The sequence below is a fragment of the Camelus bactrianus genome, chromosome 8 (assembly GCF_048773025.1).
Source record: "Camelus bactrianus isolate YW-2024 breed Bactrian camel chromosome 8, ASM4877302v1, whole genome shotgun sequence".
Lineage (NCBI taxonomy): Eukaryota > Metazoa > Chordata > Mammalia > Artiodactyla > Camelidae > Camelus > Camelus bactrianus.
In genome coordinates, this window is record NC_133546.1 from 54,533,096 (window position 1) to 54,559,628 (window position 26,533).

At 36.6% G+C, this 26,533-nt stretch overlaps 1 protein-coding gene across 1 annotated transcript in view; it reads right to left on the bottom strand.

Moving 5' to 3' along the window:
* Positions 1 to 478: 478 nt before the first annotated feature.
* FUT9 (fucosyltransferase 9) overlaps positions 479 to 26,533 on the bottom strand; it is an 89,339-nt gene continuing 63,284 nt past the window's right edge. Inside the window, exon 2 of the mRNA XM_074368606.1 lies at positions 479 to 13,153. Within this exon, the coding sequence (XP_074224707.1) occupies positions 12,066 to 13,145 (1,080 nt within the window). The 5' untranslated portion in view covers positions 13,146 to 13,153 and the 3' untranslated portion in view covers positions 479 to 12,065. The remainder of the gene's footprint in view (positions 13,154 to 26,533) is intronic.

Sequence of the window (26,533 nt, forward strand, 5' to 3'; positions counted from 1 at the left end):
AAGCCTCATTGTTTGGGGGCAATGGCAGTGAACTAGAAGAAAAGAGATATATTTAAGAGATATTTTTGGTTAAGTGGACATATGGAAAAGGAAGAGAAAGAATCATGAGAAAGTTGATTTCTTGTTTCTTTCTAAGTTTTTGACTTAGGCAACATAATTTGTAACAGTGCCACTAAGTGAATGAAAGTTTGGAAGGGGATTAGATGTTGAAATCTCCTCACACCAATTTCCACCCCAAGTGCATCAAAACAATGCAAAATCAAGGAAACAAACTAGTGTAGAACTGTTCACATATGTACCGTGACTGTCATTTTTTCATTTGGTATTTGTAATAAGTGTATAATGTGCAAAATGTGTTTAGTTTTTAAATTTTAATTCATATATACAGGCGATCTGGATTTTCATGTAAGTGGAAATGAATCTCAAGTGAATGATTTTGATCATAAGCATTGTAAATAACCAGCACTAAGTATTGCACATTTAAACTGAATTCTTTTATTTTAAGTATTCACAGTACAGGAATTCATTAGGCCTGAATAGAACATCATTATTTACACATACAAGGAATAACTCCAGTGGTAAATCAGTGAAGTACTTACACCGAACATCAGAAATGTGATTGAAGAGAATTTCTTCTTATATATACAGGCTCAAATCATTTGTACATTTATTTCTGCCGGGGATCTTAGTACAGATTGAAGTCACTATTAATTGCTGAACGAAATTTCACAAAATTACAACTATAGTAATCACACCATACGTTTATAAGCTCAGAAAGACATCGATGGGCAGGAACTCACATTGTAATGGCCTTTTAAAGGAAATTTTCAAATAACATCTCCAATTTAATTTGTGGAAAATACAAGTTCTCCAAGTAGCTGAATATACAGACCCTCAATGGCATTTTGCCTTTCATGGCTTATTAAAATATTTGCTTAGCTGCCATAATGCATCATGTTATTTACAAGTTGAATCAATGAAAGGAACAATATGGTAATAAACTAAGAGCCAAGATCGATGTTTGCTGAATGTCATAAACATACAACATCCTGGTTGGTGAACTTGGCCTCCGCACTGCTAGGACTGGCTACTCCTCATTTGGATTAATGCTTGACTCCGAGATGTAGCAAGACTCAGCTGCATGATTTTCACTTGGAATAGTAGCTAGAGTCACATTTTCTTACCCTTGTGCTAATTTCACTGAAGCTGTTCTTATAACCTGAATGAACCAAACTTCTGCAAATAAATAAATAAATACATGTATAAATAGGATCCCCACTGTTTTATAATAACATAGCAATGAAATAACCTTCCAACAGTGTAAGTGTTATATTGGTGTTTTAAGTCACCAAGTGCTAAGTTCTAGCCTTACTATATCATGATGAATAACTAATTTCATGGGGGTGGGGGATGGTCATTGGTCCACATATAATATCTGTTTGGAATTAAGTCCTTCCAAAAGCACAAATATATTTTCTGGAAAAGAACACAAAAACAAAAATAAGAACAAGACTTCACTGAATGGAGTAATTTCTGTCATGGACTACTGCAAATTATCAGTATATAGAGCTTTGGTCTCTGCGGCCAAAATTGTTATTTTCTATGCAATCATTTTTTTCCCTTAATTATCCAAGTTACTGAGAAAGATTGGGTTTATGGTTTTTCCTCCCACCAATTACACTGATTGGCTGTCCACACTTCCTGGATGTTCTACGTTCTTGCCCAATTTAGGGCTCTGCAGATCTGGCCTTAAGTTTTTTATTTTGCTGTTCATTTTTTTGTTCTTGTTGCCCCCCACCCCCGGCAGTAGTACTGATTTTTGGCAGTGTCAAAGAAAAAAAAAAAAAGAGAGAGACAGACAGACATATCATTCTCGATTGTAGAAAAAGCTGCCAGAATATTGTGTTCATAGTATGGAATGGATTAAAATGATTTTTTTCACACCCTCATGCTTTATGATAATGTAAGTTGCTATACACTAAATTGTATCATTGGCCAACAAACTATTTTATTCGTTGTGTCTTATTGCCAATGAGAAATTCTAAGAAGAAAATTGCGGGGTGGGGTGGAATTTACCACAAGACGCTGCAAAGTTAGAAAATAAGCAAGGTGACTTTGTCTATGGGCTCATCAGCTCTAAGAGCAACATCTTCACTCAACTAAAGTCTAAAAAGGACTCTTGAAAGAAGGTGAATCATGCACACGGACTGAGATGATGCCTGTGGGTGAGTTAGCAGGGGAGTCCCCCCAAAGTTGCACGAGTCACCAATGGCATGCGTTTTCTCACCTCATATAATGTAACTTTAATATTGTCGTAGAATTTCTAGCACATCTTATTTCAAACATGCACTGGCTACTAAAATAAGATTTTAAAGAAAAGCTGATGTTTGATATAAAATAATCATGTTTTTTCAAGTGTGGAAAAATACTCTACAAAAAAATAAGTAGAAAAGTGATTTCTGATCGATGTGTGATTTTTATCTATAAAAATTCAGATGACTAATTAGTGTGCTTACGACAACCCTACTGGGTCCGCATGGCAATAACACACATACAGAAAGTTAAGAGCATTAAACAACTATTAGCACAATGCAATTAAATCCTTATCGGAAATAACATGAACCTATAAACTGTACATTTGGCATTTAGGTTTCAGGGTGTTTCTAAGAGTCTGTTTAAATATGACAATACAATAGTGCAAAATCACATTACATGAATAAAACATACAGTTACCATCCAAATAGTGTATGGACTACTGACCCTTACAAGTCACACATTGGCTAGAATTGGCACATTTTGTTTCAGCATGATAGTTTTGACCATCCTGACTTGAGTGTATGTCGTTCTATTCCAAGTTACACTTGAACTACATTTAAAAAAAAAAAAAAAGATAGGCATGGTGTGTCTGGATGTGTGTCTTGAGGAAATGAGATCAGGGGAGCATGTGGAGTCTTTACTCTTTGTAATCCTCCATCGAGTGCATCTTGCTTTAGCAGCACTTTAATTAGAGCTCCTAAAGAAACTGCCTGTTGACTTCTTTCCCCCCTTTCTTATGGCTCACAGAGCATCCACATGACCACATGGAAGGGAGGAGGGAGGAAAGAAGAAAAATTCTAAGAGACTACATGACAGCTCATGCCCTGTGCCAGGCTAATTAAACCAGGATGTCGAGTCAACAAAGCAAAATTTGTAAAAGCTTGTCGGGTGATGATAATGTAAAGTCCACTGCACTCTGTTGGCAGACGAGAAATCTGTGGCCCAGAAAAGCTAGCGAATTATACAATAGATTGTGTAAATGAGAACTTGAGTTCTGATCCTTATTTATTGCTCCTTTCTGTGTCTCTTGTTTCCATTTTCCTCCTTTCTGCAGCTTTGTGGGCTTGAATCTACCTGCAGACTTGTTAGCTCTTTGCTTTTTCCCTCTAAAAACATCTATTATCCACATGTGCTTTTTTTTTTTTAGATTCAGAATAAACCTCAATATTCCAATGAAGATGATAAATCTCAATAACTTCATTCAAATAATTTTGACTGGTTGCATTTCCTCCCTCAAACATGACTTCTTACCTTCATCTTACACAGGATATATGGAAATGGTATTTCCCATATTGTCACAATTGCTCCACTAACCCTGACTCCTGCTAAACCCAGCCTTAAAAAAAAAAGAGAAAAAAGACAAAAGAGAGGGGGAAAAAAGCACAGGAATAAATATATTGTTTGTGAAGACTGCCATCATGCTGATAGCTCTAGAGACTTAACCTTTTAAGAGTAAAAAAGGTGTCATTATTTTCGCAACCTTTTTTTTCTATCTCTATTTCCGATGCCACATTGCCTGTTAATCTTCCTGTGCAAAGAACTTTCATTAATTTGAGTGTAGAGCATCCATAAACTGAGTTTTTTGTTTTGTTTTTCCCTTCTAAGTAAAATTCTGGTCACAAGAAGGCAGTCTTTGTCCTTCGATTCATTATTTTAGAATAATGTGAAGTATTTGAGATAGGTCAGCTGTTATTTAAAAACTGCACTGCTCTCGGTTTCACACAACCAGCGATTCTTGATTTGCTCAAGGGCTCTTGAAAAAACCAGTATGTGAAAGGCCTGATCTCATTACAGTCCCTGGAAGCACACAGCCTGCCCTAGATGAAGGTGAGCTCTCTCCTGGCAACCTCGCCTTGGGTGAGGATGGCATCTTCAGGCCTATCTCATCCGAGGGACCGAAGGTGGCTAATGAGGCCTGTCTGAGATCAGGGGATGCACTGCTGTAACTCTAGCACGTATTTCTTGCATAATGAGTAGTACTGGGTTGTAATTTAGTCTGGGTACTGTTTCTGCCTAGCCTGCTTTTCCATCTCTTGCACTCTCGGTAATCAACATGGAATGTGGCCGATTGTGGCCACCAGTTTACATACCTCTCTGTAGAAATCACTCTTAAAATTTTTCAGCTCAAACTTGTATTTGTTTTTCACAGTGAAAGTCCAGCAAGCTCTAATGCTAAATACTTCACATGTACAATTAATTCAATAACTTGGGTGCCAGAGAACTCAGAAAAAGGACTTGATTCACCTTTTTTAAGTTTTCTAATGTTGTACCTGAAATAATCAGTGTTTCTAATATTCTTTAAAGTGACACGATGAGGAACTGCTTAAAAATACTATTTTTGAATATCATTCATTTTGTATACATTAGAAGTAAAAATTTTCCTGAAGTCTACTTTTTGTTTTATTACAGTACAACTTAGAAATTGTGCACATGAGCAGCTGAGATTATTCATGTCAAAACTTTGCATTATGCAATTAGCAATTAGAGTAGTCTTAATCACAGGCTGGCTAAGAATTATTTTATTTCTGCACGACTAAACAGATACATTCCTGCTTTTGAATGTATACCCTAACATTAAAAAAGTAACTTTTGGCATCCTTTTTAAACTTTAGGAAAAGTAGTTGGAGACTTAATTCTGTCTCCTAACTTGTATCGTTAACTGGGTCCGTGGTTAAACTACTGGACAGTTGAAATGAGGGATTAAGACAAGTAGTTCAAGTTGTTGAATATTTCTAGGCTTCTTTCCTGACCAGAAAATGATGTGAGAATCTTCCTGGTATTCCCTTCTGTGACTTGAGCTAGACCAACTGATAATAAGCTAAATTGACTATTAATTTACTGATTGCTCATTACAGGGGGAGGAAATGAGGCCTGCTTTGGGTTCCAATTATTTTAAGAAATGGTGTATATGTTTAGTAATGTACACAAAGCTTGTGCAATACAACTGCCAGCTTCCCACGCCACCCCCCATTACTTAGTGATTCCAGAAGATGTGAATGCATGCTTCTACACTATATTTATTTCCTCCTCCCCTCCTGAGGATTATTCCTTTGGCTTATTTAAGTTTGCAATGATTCTTGTAAACCTACTTAACGTTTTCAGAGTTTTAGAACTGAAATTGTGGAAATAATTTTGGATTCCACACAATGATCTTTCATAACAGTGAACCATACTAATTGAAATGAAACATCATTTCATTTGTCCTCACAAAAAACACATCAGGAATATGTTACCTCCACTTTTCAGATGCAAAATCTGAGGCTAAGAGATGTCATGTAACTTGCACACAGTGAGTGGCAGAGCTGGGATTCAGTTCTAAATCTGTGGTCATCAAAAATCCATGCACTGTACAATATATCCTTCTTGTTTATTGTAAATACAGAGAAATAGAGCCGTTATTTTGTAACTTTAAATAGAGTACAGTCTATAAAAATACTGAATCTCTGTGTTGTATACCTAATATAATACTGCAAATCAACTATACTTCAATTTAAAAAAAAATCCAAGTGCTACACCTTGTTGCTATAGCCCAGCTGCGAATTACTTTCTACTCATCAGGCAAGGACTTTGGAACCTGGTTAAGAGGTCCCTTAAACACATACAGCAGATAAGCAGATCACAGAAGCCTAAGATTTTATGGCTATGAAAGATGTTAGTAATTGGATAGTCCCGTCTTTTTGCTGCAAAACACAAACATAAAGTTAGAACCGAGAAAGAGAATGAAGGATATCTTTTTCAAGGTATACAGTATTTTCTTGTCCTGCTAAGTCCTCCAGGCCAAGAACTGTTCATGCCTTTTGCGTAGACTGGTGGTTCCCAGAGGTGGCTGTCACCTCTGGTGGAGACTTTACAGCTGTTCACTTCTGGGTCCTATCTCTAACCAACTGGATCAGATCTCTTGGGTGGGGGTTGGGAGGGAAGCGACAATTTTAAGTCCTCTCCGGGTAACTTAGATGTGCATTCAGGCTGGAGAAATCCTGCTGCAAGCCACTCAAATCTTGAAAGAAGTTTGGAGACTGTAAATAACCTACTCCAAGTCAAGAGATTTGTTGGCCAGTACTAGGCTCCTGCATGAAATAATCAGGCATAGATAATGTTTTGGGTCTTGAAGTAAAGGAACACTTTACTGACAGGAAGATTCCAGATGAACAAAAGAAAGGTGATAGCTCATATCAATTGAGCAATAGAACATGTCCCATTTAACAGGTGGCTAAGACGCAGACCTCAAAACCGACTGCACATCAGAACTACCTGGGGGAGATTTTTAAAATATAGATTCCAGCTCCCATCTCAGACCCAGAGAATTAGAAGCTGTGTGATACTAACGCTTTTTCCAATGATTCTTACGCAGCTGGTCCAGGGAGTCCCAAAACATACGTGTATTTGAGAACCATTGGCTTAGGATGGTTCACAAACTATAGCATGGAACAGAATAACTTAGGAAAAGCATTAAAGGCACAGAGTTTTGGACTTATTTGAAGAGATTCCAATTATATGAGCAGGGCCCAGGAATCATATTGTTCATAAACACCTCTAGTGATTTTAGGTGAGGTGACCCAGGAACAAGGCTTTTCAATACTGTTGACAAAAGGCAGCTGATGTTGGAAAGGTTCTTTGTAAATTCTTCTTAAAATATTTTCAATGTAAATTAAATGCATAAATATATATATTGGCCATAAGCTAAAAGAGAACTAAATTGTCTGGATGTATTCAATCTGGCTCCAGTTCGCCTCCCTATTTTACTGTCATCTGGGGATTGATTTTGTGCCTCCACCACCTCCTTGAAATTTTTGCATCAATAAACGATTAAAGATTCTTGTAATAAGAATGTGGATGGTTTAGAAAAATCTAAAATATTTAAAAATAATGCCCAATATATGGTCATCCTTCTGCAGGCAATTAAGTTCTCAGTGAGTAGTGAGTCTAAGAGTTGCAAAGGATGTCAGTGGAGAACTAAAAGGAGGAAGGAGTTCAAGGAAGAGGCTTAGCTAATTGAGCACTTACTATATTTTATGCACTGGATTCATTTCTTTCCAAATACTAGTTTAAATAATCCGTTTTATACTTTAATTGTCTATTCAGGGAAATAAGAGGGAAATGTGTTGGAATATTTACCTTCAAAGTATTATTTTGCGATGGTCATTGGAATTGTATTTGCAAATAGACGCATATATTAATTTAGATCCTAAATGAGAGTGGATTAGTGCTAAAAGGAATGTTACAAACAACAAGGTCCAGAGAAGTTAAGTGGCTTTCTCAAAGTTACAGTTTTTTGAAGCAATAACCCAGCCTAGCATTACTCAGAGTTCTGGTTTAACAGGCTAGCTCTCATTTATGTTGGAAAATGCTCTATCTAATGCTTATGGATGTCGATGCATTCATTGTGAATTACTGAGAGGAATATCACTTTTGGGAGGAGCAGAGCTTACCCATTTGCAAAATGCTACAAAATCTCTAGATGAGAGACATCCAGAAAAATACACTATCTTAACTGACTGATGTTTGGGATATAAAGGAGTGCAGTTAGCGAGGAGAGAAAAGATACTCTTCCCCATACAGAGTTTGGTAATAAATATGTACCCTTCACAGAGCTTGCACTTTATTTTCTCCTTAAATACTAATTGTTTTTCCTATTGGAAACAGTTGGTAGGTTAATATTTGAATAGAATGTTAACATGTTCCAAATCCTTTGTAATCTTTCTTGGGATGTTACTCCTTTTGGGGTCTTAGAATGCAGTAAGACTGGAAGGACATAAAATGCCTTCCTTTTGCATCCAGGCAGCAAACTGCCCAATGAAATAAATAAAAGATATTGCTGGAGCTGCTATCACAGTAAAAAGAAATATTTTGCATGACCTCTAATGCAGTATGTTTATTCATTCAACAAATATCTATTGAGATCCTCCCCTGTATTAGGCACTAGATTTATCTTTTAAATTCTAAAATTTATTTTATTTAATAGCTTGATTATAATAAATTTATTAAGAAGTTCCCCGAATGAGATCAAAGTTTAAGAGAACTCAAGGATATGATCAAGCACAAAGTCATAATATAAAGATCTAAACCTTGTTTTGGTAACATTAATTCACGCAAAGACATTTTTTAGCCGATTACCTTAAGACTCATGGAATCTAGTTTGAAAATAGGGAGACAAAAAGATCTCAGTAGTATAGTTTCCTGCTCTTTCCATATTTGCCCTCCAGTTGGAGGCAAGAATTTAAAGTCTCACCAAATAATTTCTAAATATTTGGTCATTACACCTCAAATGCTCTGAGCTTTCTAAGCCCTCAGAACAGAAAACGTTTCTGCAAGTTCTGGATTATAACGGTTTATGTAGTAAATATAGAAATTTTTAACTGATATTGGTTTCCCGCTTCGAAAATTTTTTTCAGCTTCTACTTCATATTGTCAAATTTATGGCTGTCATAAACTATGACTGTCATTTTTTTTTTTTTTTTGGACATGACATACTGCTGGATATGGAGAATTCAGAATATATTCTTACTAATAAGGCCTATAATAATTAATATTTATATATTCTTACTAGTAAGACCTTCAATAAATAATATTTAAATATTTAGAACATTGAAAGTAATAGATTTTTGATATTTTTAAAAAGAAATTTTAAAATGCTCTATTTTTTATATTCACAATCTATCTCCTAGCAAAATTTGTCTTTATAACCAGCAGCAAGATAATTCTGTCACATCTTTATCTTTCACCATGAGATAGCTTTAAAAAGAATTGGAATCCACAGGATTTATTTAAAAAGTGACTGAGAAACAGTCACCATCTTGAGGGTTGCATTGCACTTAAAATGTCGTGAAAGCTCATTTCCTTCTGCTAAAGCTCAACTCCTAAAATATTTAAACCAGAAAGAAAGCTAACAAGTTCCATGTTTTATTTACCATATACTTTTTCAAAAGCCAAAGTGCTTCCACACAGAGCATAACATTCTATTGGCCTTAATAATACCAATAAGGCATTCACATTTTTAGCATTAAGACGTACTTCAATGATAAGATGAGAATATGATGAAAAAGAACATAGGATCGAGAGAGATCGTATCCTTAAATTCTAATCTTGGCCATGTCAGTAGCTCATGTATGTGTGTGTGCAGACATATGTCTTAACAAATATCTCTGGATCTAGCTACATCATAAGCAGGATGAAGAGACTCGTTTGTAAACATTACCATAATTTCTTCCAGCCCTAAAACTCACTGATCGGTGGACACAGGACTAAAGCTGACTCATTCATTTTGGCACTTCAACTTCAGAAAACTTATTCTTCTGGGACTTGGTAATGGGTTTTTAATATACAGATGTGCTAGTTAGTCCCTTAGTATTGTTGCCTTAGCTTGAGTCATATTGTCGGCATATAACCATAGTCTCAGACCAAATTCACAGTTGACAACAGAAGCAATGCCCTCAGGTTTCTCAGTTCTTTGAGATCACGAGCATCTACCATGGCAAAAGCTTTTTATTGAACATGTTTCTGCTTTTTAAGAAAGCAGGTTTTTCTAAACTTGTTAGCAATGAATCCTCTTCAGATCATTTTGTAGGCCAGAAAGCTAGCAAAGTAAACACAAATGTATGAATTTGACTTATTTTGACATGATGAAATAAATGTGGGTGGAGAACTTTTCCTTATCCAGGAGGGCATCCATACAGACATTCCATTTCTGTATGGAGTGTGGTCAAAAGAGATAATACCGAGGGAATCTTCCATTAGGTCAAATGAGTGAACAAAGTTTGTGGCTCAGACACAGGTCAAGTAGCTAAGCAATTGGGGAAATTTGCTAACTTATGTTCAAGAAATCAGCAGTGACTCATATAAACTCCATTGAGAGTAGTATGTGTATAAACATAGACTTAAAGGATGCTTCCCTGTCCCTCTCCACTTAACTGTAAATTCCTTTAAGGCAGTGATGGTACCTCATTCATCTTTATCTCTGGTTAGGGCATTACTTGACACAGGGAGTCTGTTCAATCATGGATAAAGCAATGAACCGGAAAACAAATGGTCCTTCATCTCATGCAGGAGTCTTTCTTCGCTCAAATCCTTCTAATGGTCCCGAGAGCTCATTCCCTCAAGAGGCAGTCTGCATTGTTGGAATTAGCTCCTTCTTTCCTGAATTCAAACTTGCCTCTCTAACTTCCATTTGATGTTGAGAATTGTGGAGTTGAGGTCTACTGTCAACACATATAGGGCAATTAGAATAAGTCACAAATAGACCCAAATGGATGTCATCAGAACATTCTAACACTTCTGATGGGTTTTTGGTCTGCATGGAGTAAAGTCATTCAAGATTCTTTTGGGGACTGCTTTCCTTGAAGAATCTTTATCGTCCCATCTTTTCTCAAATACTGTTCTCTGCTTATATCCAGCACTTAACCTTATGGAGGAGAAACACTGTACAGCAACTGCAAGTTCAGGGATGAATTCTCCAAAAACTTGATAGAATGAAAGCTTATTTTGGTTCTGTAAAACCCTGAGGGCCATGGTCATATGTTCTATATTTGAATAATTACAAAATGGAAAATAAAATATCATCTCCAGTTAGTACCTCTAGGCTAGAACTGTCACTTTACTGGAACAAACAAAAACTTTATGATGACTTTCAATGCCATTCATTTATTCATTCAACAGACATGCACTGAGATCTGACTCTGTGTTTGCATGATGTGTTTCCTACAGACCCCTATTTTATTATGTGTAACATCTTATACTTAATACCTTGAGGATAATTTTATTTAGGTTCTTCTAAATGATGGGACAAACTATGTCTATTTATTTGTCCAAATGGTAAAATAAAATTGCTTTAAACATTAGGCATTCAGAAAAAATATTTTAAATTGATATATTCTTAAAATTATGCATAAATGTACCATTTATAAGTATGATTTGTATCTATACATATCCTTTCCCCTTGTCACTTGACGAGATGATTTGTTTTATTTTAATAATAAGTGCTAAGATCAGGAAGAAAACCATCTTAGATTTTCTTAAGTGTTACCAGGATTACTTCCCAGGTACTAAAAATCCCAACAAATTAGATATTTAAAAATACTTAATTTAACTTAAGAGCATGAGACCATGCGGCTGCATTTTCAAGTCAAATGAATGAAAATAAATGGGAAGTCTAATAGCCTTCCGAATAGGACCATTCTGCTTCACTATCTTGCTTATTCACAACATGAATAATTCTACATTCACAAATGTGGTGAACAGGTAAAAAGACAGGTCAAATAGAGAGTTACACACTTTGTTCAACTTTGAAGTCAAAGAGGTTAGAATTCAATGACAAATGCTTTTCCTTTGTTACATTATGCAAACCTGAAACTAGAGATGATAATATTTAATTAAAATAGTTCGTATTTGAAGATGTGCATCTTCATTTACCAAATGGATTAAACAACTGATCGATGTAGAAACAACAGTCCTATCACAAAGTTACATTACAGACCACCACAAAAATATGAGAAAAAAAATGTGTACCAATGATAGAGAAGAATAAATTATTTTTCAGTGCACATAATTAGGTATATATAGGATAATTTAAAAACAAATGGAGTGATTGCTAATGCTGCACCCTTAAAAATCTCCATCAAAATATACATGTTACCCAAGAGAGAGTGATAAAAATAAATTGTGACACAAAAGCGAAATGTTGTCTCTCTTCTTATCCTCAAAACCCGGATAATAGCTCATCAAAATAATTTGCCAAGTGTGCAAATGATGGAAGACTAATTCCAAAACCATTTCTCTAAATTACCAACAGACTTATATTCTTGATGCCTTTTCACGTGATCACAGGCCAAGCATGCATGTGATTCCCAAAATCGTGGAAGATTTACTGTGAAATCTTTCCTCCAGTTAAAGTAACTAAGGTATAATTTATTGTTTTTGTCTACTTCCTTCAGATACTTTGCTAGCTCACTGGGAGAGTTATAATCTTCCACATGAATGAATGAATCTGCTGGAATATAATTCTCATAGTTTTCCCTAGATGGCCCCAAAACAACAGGCACAGAGCCAGCCAGAAAAGCGTTGTAGAGCTTTTCTGTGATGTAATCTTTGTGGATTGAGTTTTCAAAGGAAAGATAAAATTTGCAAGTAGATATTGTAGGAATCAAATTTTTATCATTCACATACTCTCCAAATGCTTGCCCATAGGTATGGATTTCAATGCTTTTGCTTAGCTCATTGTAATACTTGACCCTGGCATGCTCAGGGTTCCAGTTACTTACAACCCAGCACACTAACTTCTCTTTGCTTGGCACTTCAAACACGAAGGGGTTTGTGCTCACGGTCAAGAAGCCATAAGGCACTTGGATATCTGAGTCGCGGCGATAAGTCAGAGTCAGATTGAACAGGTGCTCAATTCCACTCTTTTGGGGAGTGTGAGTTGGTGATTCCAAATTCATCCAAATCCATTTCTGGAAGGGTGGCCTCGCCTGCTGAGGTAAATTAGTCAGATCCCAACTGATGTCTCGGTGGTGGATCAGAACTGCGTGAGATTTGTTGTACAGAGAACGGTCCGTGGTGAGATGGCATCCTTGGATGTTGAACATTGCTTGGCAAGATGTCAGGTCAAAGGTCTGCCCGAATGGCCACACCCAAATCAGAATAGTCGTTTTATTGAAATAATTGGTTTTGGTGGAGAAGAAGTTTTTCATTTTCAGCACTGAGCTGGCTGACTCCATGGGACTGAAGACCCAGCTGTTGGTGGGCTTGATGTAAATGAGCAGACATGCCATGAAGCAGCCCAGGATAATGCAGACGATTAAAAATGGGCGGAGAATTCCTTTGGATGCTGAGGTCATAATTTTTCCTGTGAAACAGAAAGAGAAAGATAGAGGGGTAGGTAGCGGTAGAGATAAAGTGCTGATCAGAGATACAATTTGAGATAAACGGGTAGTACATCCTAAAATACACTTAATCGCAAAATCAATGGCATTTTCCTTTCCAGTATTAGCAACAGAGCTTTCATTCAAGCCAAGAAACTGCTTTTAAAAGGAAGTTTCCCCTAAACTGTATAAATAATGAGTCAGAATGTGCTATAAATGTACCAGTATATCTTCAAGGTGAGTTACATTTTTTTCAATGCCATCCTTACCTGTTATATTTTTATTTGCTTGTAGAAAGTAACTGACATGACAAAGACTGTCATCACTGAAGCTATGACTAAAAGTTTTAGTATTTTGATATCACATCAGATTTGTGAACATTTCCCAGTTGATATAATCACTTATTTACTAGTGCACTTTTTGAGTGCACTTTGTGACTTTGCGACTCAGATGGAATTCAATAGAAAATTAAACTTTAAAAAGGAGACCGCTATGTTTTCATACTTGGTATAAGTTTATCTTCACAGTTAAAAATGCATCAGAATAGTCATCCTGTAACAAATGGCAACTCTTGATGTCTGTTTTTTGTTTTGTGTTGTTTTTTTAGTACACTGATGCAAAATTTGATAAATTAAAATCCCTTTCTTTTACTTTTTATTTTTTTCTTACAAATTTTTTTTGTTTGTTTACTTTTAATGCTCTGTGAGTACACTCAATGTCCACTAGGATGTGATAGTCAAATGCTCTATTGGCATTAAAACAACATTCTCACCTATGTGGTATTGGGGCATTCAAAAAGTTTTTCTTAGGATTAAAATGATATTAATATTATCAAAATAAAGATATATGCATTCTCAAAAGAAAACAATTTAATGTCATGGGGAATAATATTGATCTTGTGAATTTTAGCAGCTAAAATATTAAGTCAAGGGTTAAAAAAATTTAATGTCTTCAATGTCTTTCCTCTTTGACTTTCATGCCTCCTTATGACCGTGAATACAAAGACAGAAATACATAGTATGTTTGCCAAACTGTCTCTTGACCAAATTACTTATCCTCTGAAATTCATTATTCCTCTCACCAAAATAATATGGTCTATCAATTTCAGATTCATTAAAGTATTTTGAAATTTTGATCTAAACTAGTGTAGAAACATTAGGTGTTTCCTTTCAGAAAAAGGGGGAAATTATCCTTCATTTTATTACCTAAATTTATTTGAATACTTAAAAAATCGTATTTTTTTATTATACAATTTTTCTTAGAGCATATGACACTGTGTAGATATTAAATGTTGATTTTGTAAGTCCAAAGATTGTGGAGCACTTCCTAGAACAGTTGTTGGAATCAAAGACTGAGGCTGGCCATCAAAGTTAGCTTCCGTGTTGCCCAATCAATAACACGAGGAGAAAATGTATATACTAAATACGTCCAGGAGCTGTTAATTAACCCTTGAGCTGCGGAGAACTCAGGAAGGAATGTGAAGGAAATCTCAACTCTTTAAAACTAAATGACATTGATGGTCCTACAGGTCAAATTTTGTGAAATATGGTTAAAACAGTAATTAGAAGGAAATTGACAAGTTTACACAATTTGGGGGAAATTAATGAACAAGTTGGCCAACTCAACCAGCTGGACAAAGAACAAGGGTCCAAGGCGGAAGAAATAAGAAGTTAAAAATTCAAGAAAGGTTATAGATCATTGAAATTGAGAGCAGTACAAAACCCCATAGTACAAAGTACAAAACCCCATAACTCATTATTAATAACGTCTGGATAAAATACATAAAACAAATTATAAACAGGGTCTTTCAAGAGTTTTTGGTATCAGCCTTTTACAAAAGATTTGCTCTATAAGCATTCTATACATAGAGGATTCTGTAGCAGGTATTTGCTGGTTTTTACTGGCAATCACTCTCCCTTCTTCTGATAATAACTCCCCAACTTCCTATCAGGATATTACCTCTCTTCCCCTGGGTACAATCTTTGGGACTTCAGAGAACAATACCTCCCTTTCTCCCCAACTAGTGTTGAGCAGGGGCGACAGATCATTCAAACTCTCTCTCTGGGACTTTAAAATTTGAGTCTAAGGGCCAAGAGGGGAAAATCTTGGAGCTGATGAGTCACAATAGGGTTCCCCGAGAAGACAATTATATGAACTCTGCTCTCTGCGTCCAAGAAGCACCTCAGGATCCCGCCTTCCTGGGCTTGGTACTTCAGGTATTCCTTCAGTCCCAAGAGCTACTCCACAAACCTGCAATCCTTTCCTTTTTGTTTACATTAGTTATAACTGGTTTTATTGCTTGAAACAGACAGATCCAAACAAACAGCAAAAACAAAACAAAACAAATTCTAACCAAGCCGCCCCCACCCGCAAAGTGAAAAACACGAAAACTCAATTCTCTCTCTTCCTCTTTTTCTTCCTGCAGTATATGAAGTATATAACTTGAATCTTTTAAAATATATCCACAATGATCTGGGTTTTTTAAAAACTACATATAAATTCTCAAAACAGCAAACAAATCTCTTCACTCCGCCTAGAGTTTAGTATTTGGTGGTGGGTGACGCCCGACGATGTAATCTGTTTAGGCAGGCTCAGAGGACAACTGTTCCCCATATAATCATTGTGGTGGTTAATGTCATGGTATTGAGTACCTGGGATTCTGCAAAAGTCTTCTGAATACTACGCCGAGTGTTCATAATTTAAATTGCCCTTTAAAAAATGTTTTGGGTGTCCTGTCGGAGAGTTTTGTGGAGCTCAGTGGAGCTGAGCATTGGGTGGGGGTGGAAACTGAGAGGAGGTTTGTTTTTGGTATTGCTTTACTTTGCTTTTACTCCTCCCTACGATTTTTGTGCTAGGATCCTTTATAAGAATAGAAATATAAGCCTTATACTTTCCACACTATACACTGAATTGTCTTCTTCCCTGAAGTACCATAAAACTTTATATATTTATCGCTTCACTTTCAAAGTTTCCCTTGACACCACACGTCCCACTAAACCTTTCTCTTGGGCAGTCTTGCGCTGGGTTCCAACAATTCTCCCCATTAGCTCCTGAGCCAAATGCCTCTTGCCTTTGGGAGAAATGCCATTTACTTTTTGGCAAGAAGATATTGGTTGATCTCTGGAATGCTATCAAATTTGTGTTTGTGAAACTTTCTCAAAGACTTTTGGATATATTCTCTGGTATTTCCAGGCGTAAGCCTCTGTTTTAATTCTTCCAAACACAAGAGAAGCTGCCACCAAAATATGCCAGCTTTGGTCACCAGTGCTTTTTCTGACTATTCCTCAGAACACATTCTGGCGTAACTAACAATTTCCTGACTTGCTCCTACTGTGGTTTCATCTTTAGGGATATTACCTCCAAAAGGCTCAAATCGCTCTCTTTTTTCACTTTCATTTTTGTCTCTGACATTTGTTTCCTTTGGCGTGTAAACTGCCAACTGTCACTTTCCTGCACTGGACACGTCTTTATCTTGGGCAGTTTCTATATTCAGTCTCTTTGAAATTTTCTTTTCAATTCAGGGATTAACTTTTTTTAGTTTGATCTCTTATCTGCTCTCTTCTCTCTACTTACAAGCACTAGTTCTTAATCACTGCTTCGATTCACTTTCGCAGCTCTATTTACCAGCTCTGGCTGCAGCTGGAGCAATCAGATCTGACGCTGAGCCCAAGGGTAACTTGGCCCGTGTGCCACCTAGCCGTGGGGAGTCCCACAGACGGGGCCGGGGGTGTGTTTCTGGCTGCCCTTCACAGGCAGCCTTTCATAGTTTGGTTGTCGGCACCAGCGCTTTCTATGATTATTGTCAGGTTTGAGACCATAGCAGCCAGCCAATGAAGGTCAAGGAAGCCTGGAAAATTTTTTATTTTGGGTCAAAATATTACTATATTTTGTTTCTGACTCTGAAAATAAGAGTTTCTTCCTTTCCAATGACAAAGTAGAGCAATTAACCCACTGGATGCTCCTTGACATTTCCTTGTCCTTCAAATCCACATCCAACCTAGCACCAGGTCCTGCCAGTTTTGCCTCCTACATATTCCTCAGATCAGTTGACTTCTCCCCATTTCTTAGGTCAAATGTATAGCATCTCTTGTAGGGATTACTGACCCTGCTTTTTAAGTGGTCCACCTGGCACTCACTTCTGATCCTTTCAGTTCATTCACAATGCAGTTAGATCAGTGGTTCTCAGAGTGTGGTCCCCAGACTGGCAGCATCACTATTGGCATCTCCTGAAATGTTAGAAATGCAAATCCTCCCACCCAAAGCCAGACATATGGAGTCAGAAATGCTGGGGTGAATTCTAGGGTGAGACCCAGAAACCCATTTTAAAAAGTCCTCCATTTGATTCCAACAAACACTTTTCAAACCATAGATTGCATGTTATCCCTCTGTTTAAGGATATGAATTCCAATGGCTTTTAAGATAAAGTCAAACACGTCTTAATGTGGCTTAAACAGCTTTGGATGATGGAGACCTTGCCTCTGTCTCCAGCCTCGTGCATGACAAGCTCCCTTTGGCATCCTCTGCAAGGTACTTGGCCCTCGTGCACAGGGTCACTGCCTGCAACAGTTTCCCTACTCTCTCTGCTGATTTGCTCCTTTGTACTTTTCAGGTCTCAGCTCCACTGGAAGTTGCTTATGGAAGGATCCCTGATAACCTCCCAACACCCTCCACTGCCCAATATACACACAGATCAAAGCAAAGGCCCCCAGTATGTGTCTCATGCTACCACGTGTCATTTTTGCATAGCACTTACTGCAGTGGCAAGTTCACCTATACTTGTGTGAGTGGTTAATATTACCTCTGTTCAACCACAGCTAGGCTTATAGGATAGATACTGGGGGTTTCTCCTCAGCATTTAACCCCTAGTGCCTCATCAGAGCTGGCCTATCCTTGATGTCAACAAATGTTTCTGGAATGACCAAATAACTAACAATTATCGAGCATTTGCAATGTTCCAGGCACCAGGCTAAGACTTTTATGTAGATTTTGTCATTTAATTCTCAAGAAAAATGTTTCTTTTTTTTCGTTTAACAAACAGGTAAGTATCACTTTCTATGTGACGTCATGGTTCTAAGCACTTAACAAATAGTGATTCCTTTAGCTCCATCATGACCAGACGAAATATACACTACAATAAAATTCATTTTTACAAATGAGGAAATGGATCCCTATTTGTCTCATGTCACACAGAAAGCGGTCAGTCAAGATCTGAGCACGAGTGGCTTGACCCCAGTGCATTTTGCTGTAAAAATACATGTTAAGAATTGAGATTTCAGCTTACAATTGCAAAGACGTCTATGAATTGTAAGAATAAAATTTCACTTTATGACATATATTACTCTGGAGCCATTGTTCATTAGAACAAACGAGGTGCAGCAACACTTCTCTCTCTGCTCTTATTTTGGAAATCGGTCCAGAATACTGGAAGTTTTAGGTAACTCTTCTCCTGCCGCCAAGATTGTGTAGAGAGGTAAATCAAAGCAGGGACAAGCCTAGATTTTTATCATTATTATTATTGGGATGTTATAAAGCAATTCAAGGAACGCCAAGGGTTGTTGACACATTTAGAATAGCTAAATCACTAACCCACGTCCTCTCAGGCAGTTATATCCTGCTAGCAATGTTCTCTTTCAGATGGATTCCTGACGTGCTGCTTTGCTGAGTCAGCTTTGAAAATCAGCTCACCTCAAAGATCTCGGTTGCCTAACAGAAAACAGACCCACAGACATAGAAAACAAACTTACGGTTACCAGGGAGGGGCGGGGGTGGGATGGGATAAGTTGGGAGTTCGAGATTTGCAGATACTAACTAATATCTATATAATAGATAAACAACAAGTTCATACTGTAGAGCACAGGGAACTATATTCAGTATCTTTTAGTAACTTATGGTGAAAAAGAATATGAAAATGAATAGATGCATGTTCACATATGACTGAAGCATTATGCTGCACACCAGAAACTGAACAACATAGTAAACTGACTATACTTCAATAAAAAAATATATTTATATATACAAAAAAATAAAAAGCTAGATTGCCTAAAAACAATAAAGAGACAAGGAATCATTTAGATACAATTTTCAGTTATACCCCAGAGTTTGCCCACATAATGTCATTGGTGAGTATTTTTTAATGGACTTGCAAGTATTTATTTTAATCATTACTTAAACCATAATAAATAATTCCTTCTCTATAAATTTCTATATTCCCTGGATCTCTCTAGATTACTGTAAAAGTTCATATGCTTTTGAGTCACCACTGTAGGACAGTTTGATCTCCATATGTCTCACTACCAGGAATGTCTCTTCTTCAAGGTGCCCCTCAATGGTTTCTGTGAAAGACACAAAAGATTCATGCAGACTCCAAATGGTCTGGCAGCAGCAGTCCCCATCCACCCTGTTTGTCCTTCCTCATGTGGCTCCACTAGTCCAAGAATCCGCTTGACGCAGCCTCATTTCTGCCCTAACCACTGATTGTGTGGACCTAGAAACCCAAACGCAGCTCTTCCCTGACCTCTAACCCTCTGGGTGCCAGGGTTCCTGGGTTCATGTTGCAGTTGGAAGACCAGCTCTCTAAATCAGACTTGGTCAATGACTCCAGCAACTTTGTGCTGAGACACTCACAACATCTCTCCCAGAACGTTTCCCTTTATTTTTGATCCTCTATCTACTAATAGTAGAGGCTTTATTCTAATTTACAGGGCAAGGGAGTGAAGCCACAGGAAATAAACTGCTTTGTCTCCCTTTGCGCTTTCCTCCACCCCTGTCCTCTATGTTAAATTCTTGTTCTTCTAGCTACAAAAACAAAAATGAAAACAAAACACAAGATACCATCATGCATATCAAAGGATGGTAATAGATAACTAAGAAGGAGGCTGCTGGAGAGAGAATATCTACCTATAGAGAGAAACACTGAATTAGATGGGGCATTGCCATGACAACAGCTTCTGGATCAGACCAAGTTTTGCACGCTGATCATCTTTTGAGCTCATGTGAAACTAATTAGCACCAGCTTTACTAGGATTAAATAAAAACAGCCCACTGTCATTAATGAGGTGCTTCTGAAACTTCAAGTTAAATTTATAGTAAGAGAATAGGCCAGTAAGAGCTAAAATAGAAAGGATGAGCTGCAAGAAGTCAACAACCTAAAAGACAACACGGAAAAAGTGTGGTTAAGGAGACCGCAGGAAAAGAAGCAAGTTGCAAGTTTACAAGTTCAATTCACTTGCAACTGAGTCACCTGAAAATAAACTGATTGATGGACTAACAAACTTAACAGAAGACAATATTATTACAAAAAAAGTGGAATTTAGGAGTAAAAACATCCAAGAGTGAGAAACTTAATCTTACAGATACAAGTACTACAGCCCTTGGAGGGGAGGACTTCTATCATTTTAATTCAACTGGCCCCATTGGCTTCTTTCTCTATAGCCTGAAAGAAACATCCTCAAGGGTCATCTAACTTTCTGACTCTGGATTCTTCCCTAAGAAATAATATTTTGAATATTCAGTTTACCAAGTAGATGAATACTCAGAAGAAAGGGCCATATTTGGTGAACATACTAGAGAAAATGGAGGCGATCAAAAAAGAACATTCTTGTTGTTTCTTCCCACCCCTCCACAGTGGAAAAGACCACTGTCCTCACATCTAAGGCTCATTCCTCCTCATAATTCTGGAATCTAAATGAGTAAAGTGACTTCATTTCAATTATTATCCCTGATTTTTCCTACATCTTCAACTTTGATATCTCTAATTGTTGTTTTCCCTTAGAATTTAAACACAATCACAGTCCCATCTTCTATTGAAGAACCTTTACCCTCCCCAACACTGCTCCTCTGTTTTCTCTATCTTTGCAGTCACATCATCCATACACCTGCCTGTCTCCAATGGAAATCATGATTTATTCCTTTGACTCCCTTAATCTGACATCTAGTCAATTATTACAATTAGTTAACTGAAATATTGTAGCATTTATTAAGTCTCATTCTTTTTCTCCATCCTTTTGTTACTTCATTGTTCGGGTCAGCATCGCTTACTTCGGGGATTGTTGTAATGAACCATTAACTATTATCACTGATACTGGTCTTGCTTTCCTTCAATCCATAGGAAACACTGTGACTTGAGTGTTCTTTTTTCGCCTTTCTTTCTATCTCTTTCAAACAGTTCTATTATAAAAGTTATGCTGGGGAAGGAGTTAAACCAGCTAGCCTGAGATCCCTCCTGATTACCCAGGAGATGGGGAGTGGGAGGGAAGGAGGCAGATGACCTAGTCCAATGTCCTTGCAAACATGGTAACTTGACCTCCGAGCTGACAGACTAATGATATTTGCTGGGAGGGAGAATTCTTATCTGTGAAATACTTTGAGGAAGATGTTTTTGGTTTAGAATTGCTCACCGTAAACAAATAAACACTTGTATGGCTTTATGAGGCATGGCTCCCTGGAGAATGTTACAGAAGCTTCACAACCGAGATGTTTTATAACTTAACTGCTCCCCACTGTGTGAGGTGACATTGAGGACTTCTACTGTTCTTGACCAGAGACTTTGGGTAATGTGAAAGGAGAGCCTGCGGGGAGGCCAGAACATTCCAGCCCTCTCCCTGACACTTGACCGATTGCATCCTTAAAATACTGGTAAAGTTTGACACTGGGCAGAATTTGAGATCGAAGTGAGTCTCAAATGACAATCTGATATTTGTATTAGCTTAATGCTTGCTGTATACATCTGGATTGCCCCATTATTTCCCAAATTGCTTTTACTATTTAACTTGCTATATTGAAGGAAATTTTTATCAGTTATACTTGTTAGTAATAATATCCCTTCAATTTTATATTTGTTTCAAAGTTTTTAGTAGGCTGTCTTTGGATTTAATTTTGGCATTTTTTGGTACACAAAGCTATTAAATTGTCTGTAGTTGAATATGTGTTATCTCTTTCCCCTTTTCTTCTCGTTATGTTAGTACTTAGAAAGTATTTCATACCTGAAGATTAGTCAATATGTTATTCTAGGTTTTATTGTAATTTATTTTATATTAGGCATTCTAATTCTTTGGAATTATTTTATTCTTTACATATAGTAAGGAGTAACGATATATTTTTCAAATACCTAGCCAATTCTTCCCAACAATATTTATTGCATAATTTTTCCTTTGCACATTGTTTTATTTATCAAACACTTTCAGGTATATGTATGAGTTCATTTCAAGATTATCTATTCTATTCCATCGGTCTATCTGTTGATTATAGCAGGTTTTAAATTGTTTATATAACTTCCCTCCTCATAAATATTTTCTTTAATTGCATATAACCTATTTGTTCTTCAGATAATTTTAGAGTTATTTTCATCAAGTCCATCCTTGAAAAAAATCTTGTTAGTATTTAAGAAGTATTTCATTATGTCTATTGAAGTTATTTGCAAACTATGACATACCAAATGTAGTTGTTCTTTTCAATGAAAACACGCTGTGTCATTCTATTAAAATTGTTTCATATCTTGGAGTAAAGATTGGTGGCGTCTTATGTCTAGAATATTTTTCTGAGGCATTTCATCTGTTGTCCTTGTCGCTGTGAGGTAGAGCATCTTTTTTTTTTCCCCTTCACATCTCCTGATTATTTCTGAAATCGAGAAAAACTAACGATTTTGCATTTTTACATTTTATTGAAACACTTTACAGAACTCCTATTAACTTTAAGAACTTTCTATTGGTTTTATTGAGTTTTTAAAATATATTTGCATAACCTATGTAAATAATATTTCTCCTTACAATTTCAATAGGTAAAATACATTGCTTGTGGCTTAGAATTTTTGAAATGACATTAAATAATAAAAATGATGGTTGGCTTCTTTGGCACATTTCTGCTTATAAGGACTGTGTCACTTCCAGCCATTGTGTGAGACAGAAATACTGTTTTCATGTTAAGGAAGGTGCTTTTTATTCCATGTTTAAATCAATTACTGATTCTATTTTTTTCATTTGTTTTACTTACGTCCTTTTTCTTCTACTAAAATTATCCTATGATTTTTCTTATTAGGTCTTTGATGTGTTATAATATTAACATGTTTCCTTATATAAATCTTCCTTAAATCATTGGTATAACACCATTTTTCTGTACTGTTCTTTTTAGTATGCATTTTTTGTTACAGGGCCTTCTTAAGTTTTGGTATTAAGGCTAGGCTATTTACATAACAAGTTAGATGAGATAATATCACCATTGCACTGTCCTTAACAAATTGTAAGCACAAAATAAATGTCAACTGTTATTATTAATATTTATTTTAGGCATCAGGAAGTATTATTGAGAAGATTTTGTAACATGAGGATTATTTTTCCTTGACAATGTGAAACCAGTTGGCCCTGATCCTCCTCTTTTTTTAGTTATCAGATAGCATTTCCAATTTCTTTTATTTATATATTTACTTATTTCTCTATTTTTTGAGTTAATTTTGATTATTTGCATTTTCCCAGAATTGTCCTTGGCAATTAAGGATTTTTGGATATATTAACTGCATAGAGTACTTTTTAAGAATAACAACATCAGAGCAACAACAGTAACTTCCTCTGATTTTTTCTTATGATCAAAATTTCCCCTGTGTCTACTTTTATTTATCCTTAAAGAAGTCAGATGGAGCATTAGCTCCTGTTACAGACTGAATGTTTATGTCCTCCTCAAATTCATATGTTTAAGCCTTAATTCCCAGTGTGGCTGTATTTGCAGATGGGGCCTCTAAGGAATTAATTACAATTAAATGAGGTTGTAAGGGTGGGACCCTGGACCAAAAGGATTAGTGTCCTTATAAAAAGAGACACCAGAAAGCTCTTGCTTTTCTCCCTGCCCCTGCAAACCCACAAAAAGGAGGTCACGTGAGCACACAGCTAGAAGGTGGCCTTCTGCAAGCCAAGCAGAGAGCTCTCACCACACACCTACCCTGCTGACAGCTTAATCTTGAATGTCTAGCTTCCAGAACTGTGAGAAAATACGTTTCTGTTGTATAAGCCTCCCAGTCTGTGGCGTTTTATTATGGCAGCCCTGGCAAACTAAGGCACCTCCTCATCCAAGGCTTTCACATTTTGACATCCCTTTTATCAGGAATGTCTGTCACAGCACTTACTTTATTGTATTGCTCAATAAATTTTTCTTTTATGAATGAAATCCACAAAAGGGTATATCCCTCCTCTCAAAGGAATAAACTCACTATTCAATGACCTGTGTGTATATGTTAATGTGACCGATCATCTCTAGGTGCGGTGACAGAGTCTTTTTTTTTTCTCCTGATCCTGGAAAGGAGAGAAACAAATCCTGAATGTCTTCCCTCTGGTGTCTAAGTGCCAGGAGGTCTTCTCCAATGTCTTCTCTTTGTCTTTCTCTAACTTAAAAAGTAATAATCAAAGTGTAGTAGATACAAAGGTAACAAGTGATTCACTCACTATGTATTCATCTATGACTCAAACTTGTTTTTTTTTTTTACTTTCATGCTAAGTGAAATAAGTGGTAGATTGTATCTTTAAAAGATATGAAAAGGAAGACCACTCACTGGCTTGTGGGCTGGCATGTTCTGTGACTCAGAACATCTGCTCTGCACACAGTATGCCTGGTTTCAAATCCTGAATCTACCTCCAGCTCTCTATGAAGCTTTCCGGCACATCCTCAACCTTTCCATGTCTCAGTTATTCATCTGGGGGAAAAAAAAGGCTACCTACCTGCCTGATTTGTGCATACAAAATGAATTAATATATATAAATCACCTGGCACATAGAAGCACTCAGTAATTATGAACTATAACATTCGCTACACATACACGTGTAGGGCTTAAGATGTATGCTTTTTCATTACTGAACATGAAATTGCCACATATAGCAGTAGCAGTAATAAGCTTTGCACTTCCTCTGAAAGACGGGGTTACAGAAGATTTTACGTGGGGTAAACTAGTCACTTAACCACCGAGCAATAGGTCACATCTCACAAAAAAGAAAGTGGTATTTTGCAGCATAAATGTGTCACTACTTGTCATTGGCCACAATGCAAAAGGCAATTTGCTCCATTTTAATTTGATTTTGTTCCATCTTTTAGAGTAATTACTGGACAATTATTTTGTCATAAGCTGTATGCTTAAATGGCAAATCTGGTTCCATGAGATTAAGAAACTCATTTTCTCTGATGTGCTTTGCCCCTCTTTGACCTTCAATTTCTGAAAACATATTTTTAGGTGTTATCTTTAGAAGTGATTTTTCACTCATTTTCATTTTCTTAATTGTCATTGCTTTTCTGTACTGAAATTCCATTTTTTCCTTACAGCTAGCAAACTGACCCGAAGCTTTGCATATAGCAGATGCTCGTTAAATATTTTTTTAAGTTCCTGTGTTTATGTGACACAGTGTTATAAATGGATGGTACAATGAATGTTAAGTAAGCTGCTTTAAAGAATTCATAAGCCAAAAAAAAAAAAAAAGGTGGGAAAGTAAGATACAAGTCCTGTTGAATAATAAATATTTTCAAAGATTTTATCTTAATAAGAAAGACTTTCCTTCTCTGAGCTGTCACAGTTTCTGTGCATCTGTCCAACATGGCACTTATGTCATCATGAGATCAAAGTCGATTTGCCAGTGTTCCTTCCCTATTAGACCCTACAGTCCACGGACACATGAACCAAATTTATTTTGATTTTCTTTTCTAGCTACCTCACAGTTTCTGGTACATGGGAGGCATTTTTCTAAATGATTAAATGAATAAATAAATGCATGAATGAAATATCAAGCAAACATTCTGACCTCATGGATTTTTCCTTCCTTTGTTTGGAGTGGAGAGGACAAATTTTCTATGGTTATATGCAATATGGGATGAGGACACCCAAGCTCCCAATGTCTAGAAATTTCCAGCCATAAACATTTCAAAGATTTAAGAGAATGGGGTGTCTGCTCTTTGTGGTATGAAATACTCAGATCCTTTAGAAATCCCAAAGTTAGGGAAACTGCCCTTTTTAGTTGTTGTTAGATGGCAACTCTGTGAAAGCTAAATATAAGTGAGATCCTTAAAGCAAAAGAACTTAGTATTTATTTTCACCACGTGATTCCGTGAATTTCTAACAATAGATGCTGAAGTGAAGCAAACAGGCACAGTACAAAAGTCAACCACATGCAGCAGTGAGAACGTAGACTGATACTTTTTGACTGCTTATTATATTAAATGATTAGCATACTCTTATTAAGTATTGTAGTTCATATTCCTTCCATTTCTATTTCAGTGAAATAGTAAATCAATCTAGGAATTGAGACTTACAAATAGCTATTTCTAAAAATAATGGCATTATTCAAAGCCTACAGTTAGTCTCCTTCATTAATGACTGACAAGTGGTTGACAATAAAAAT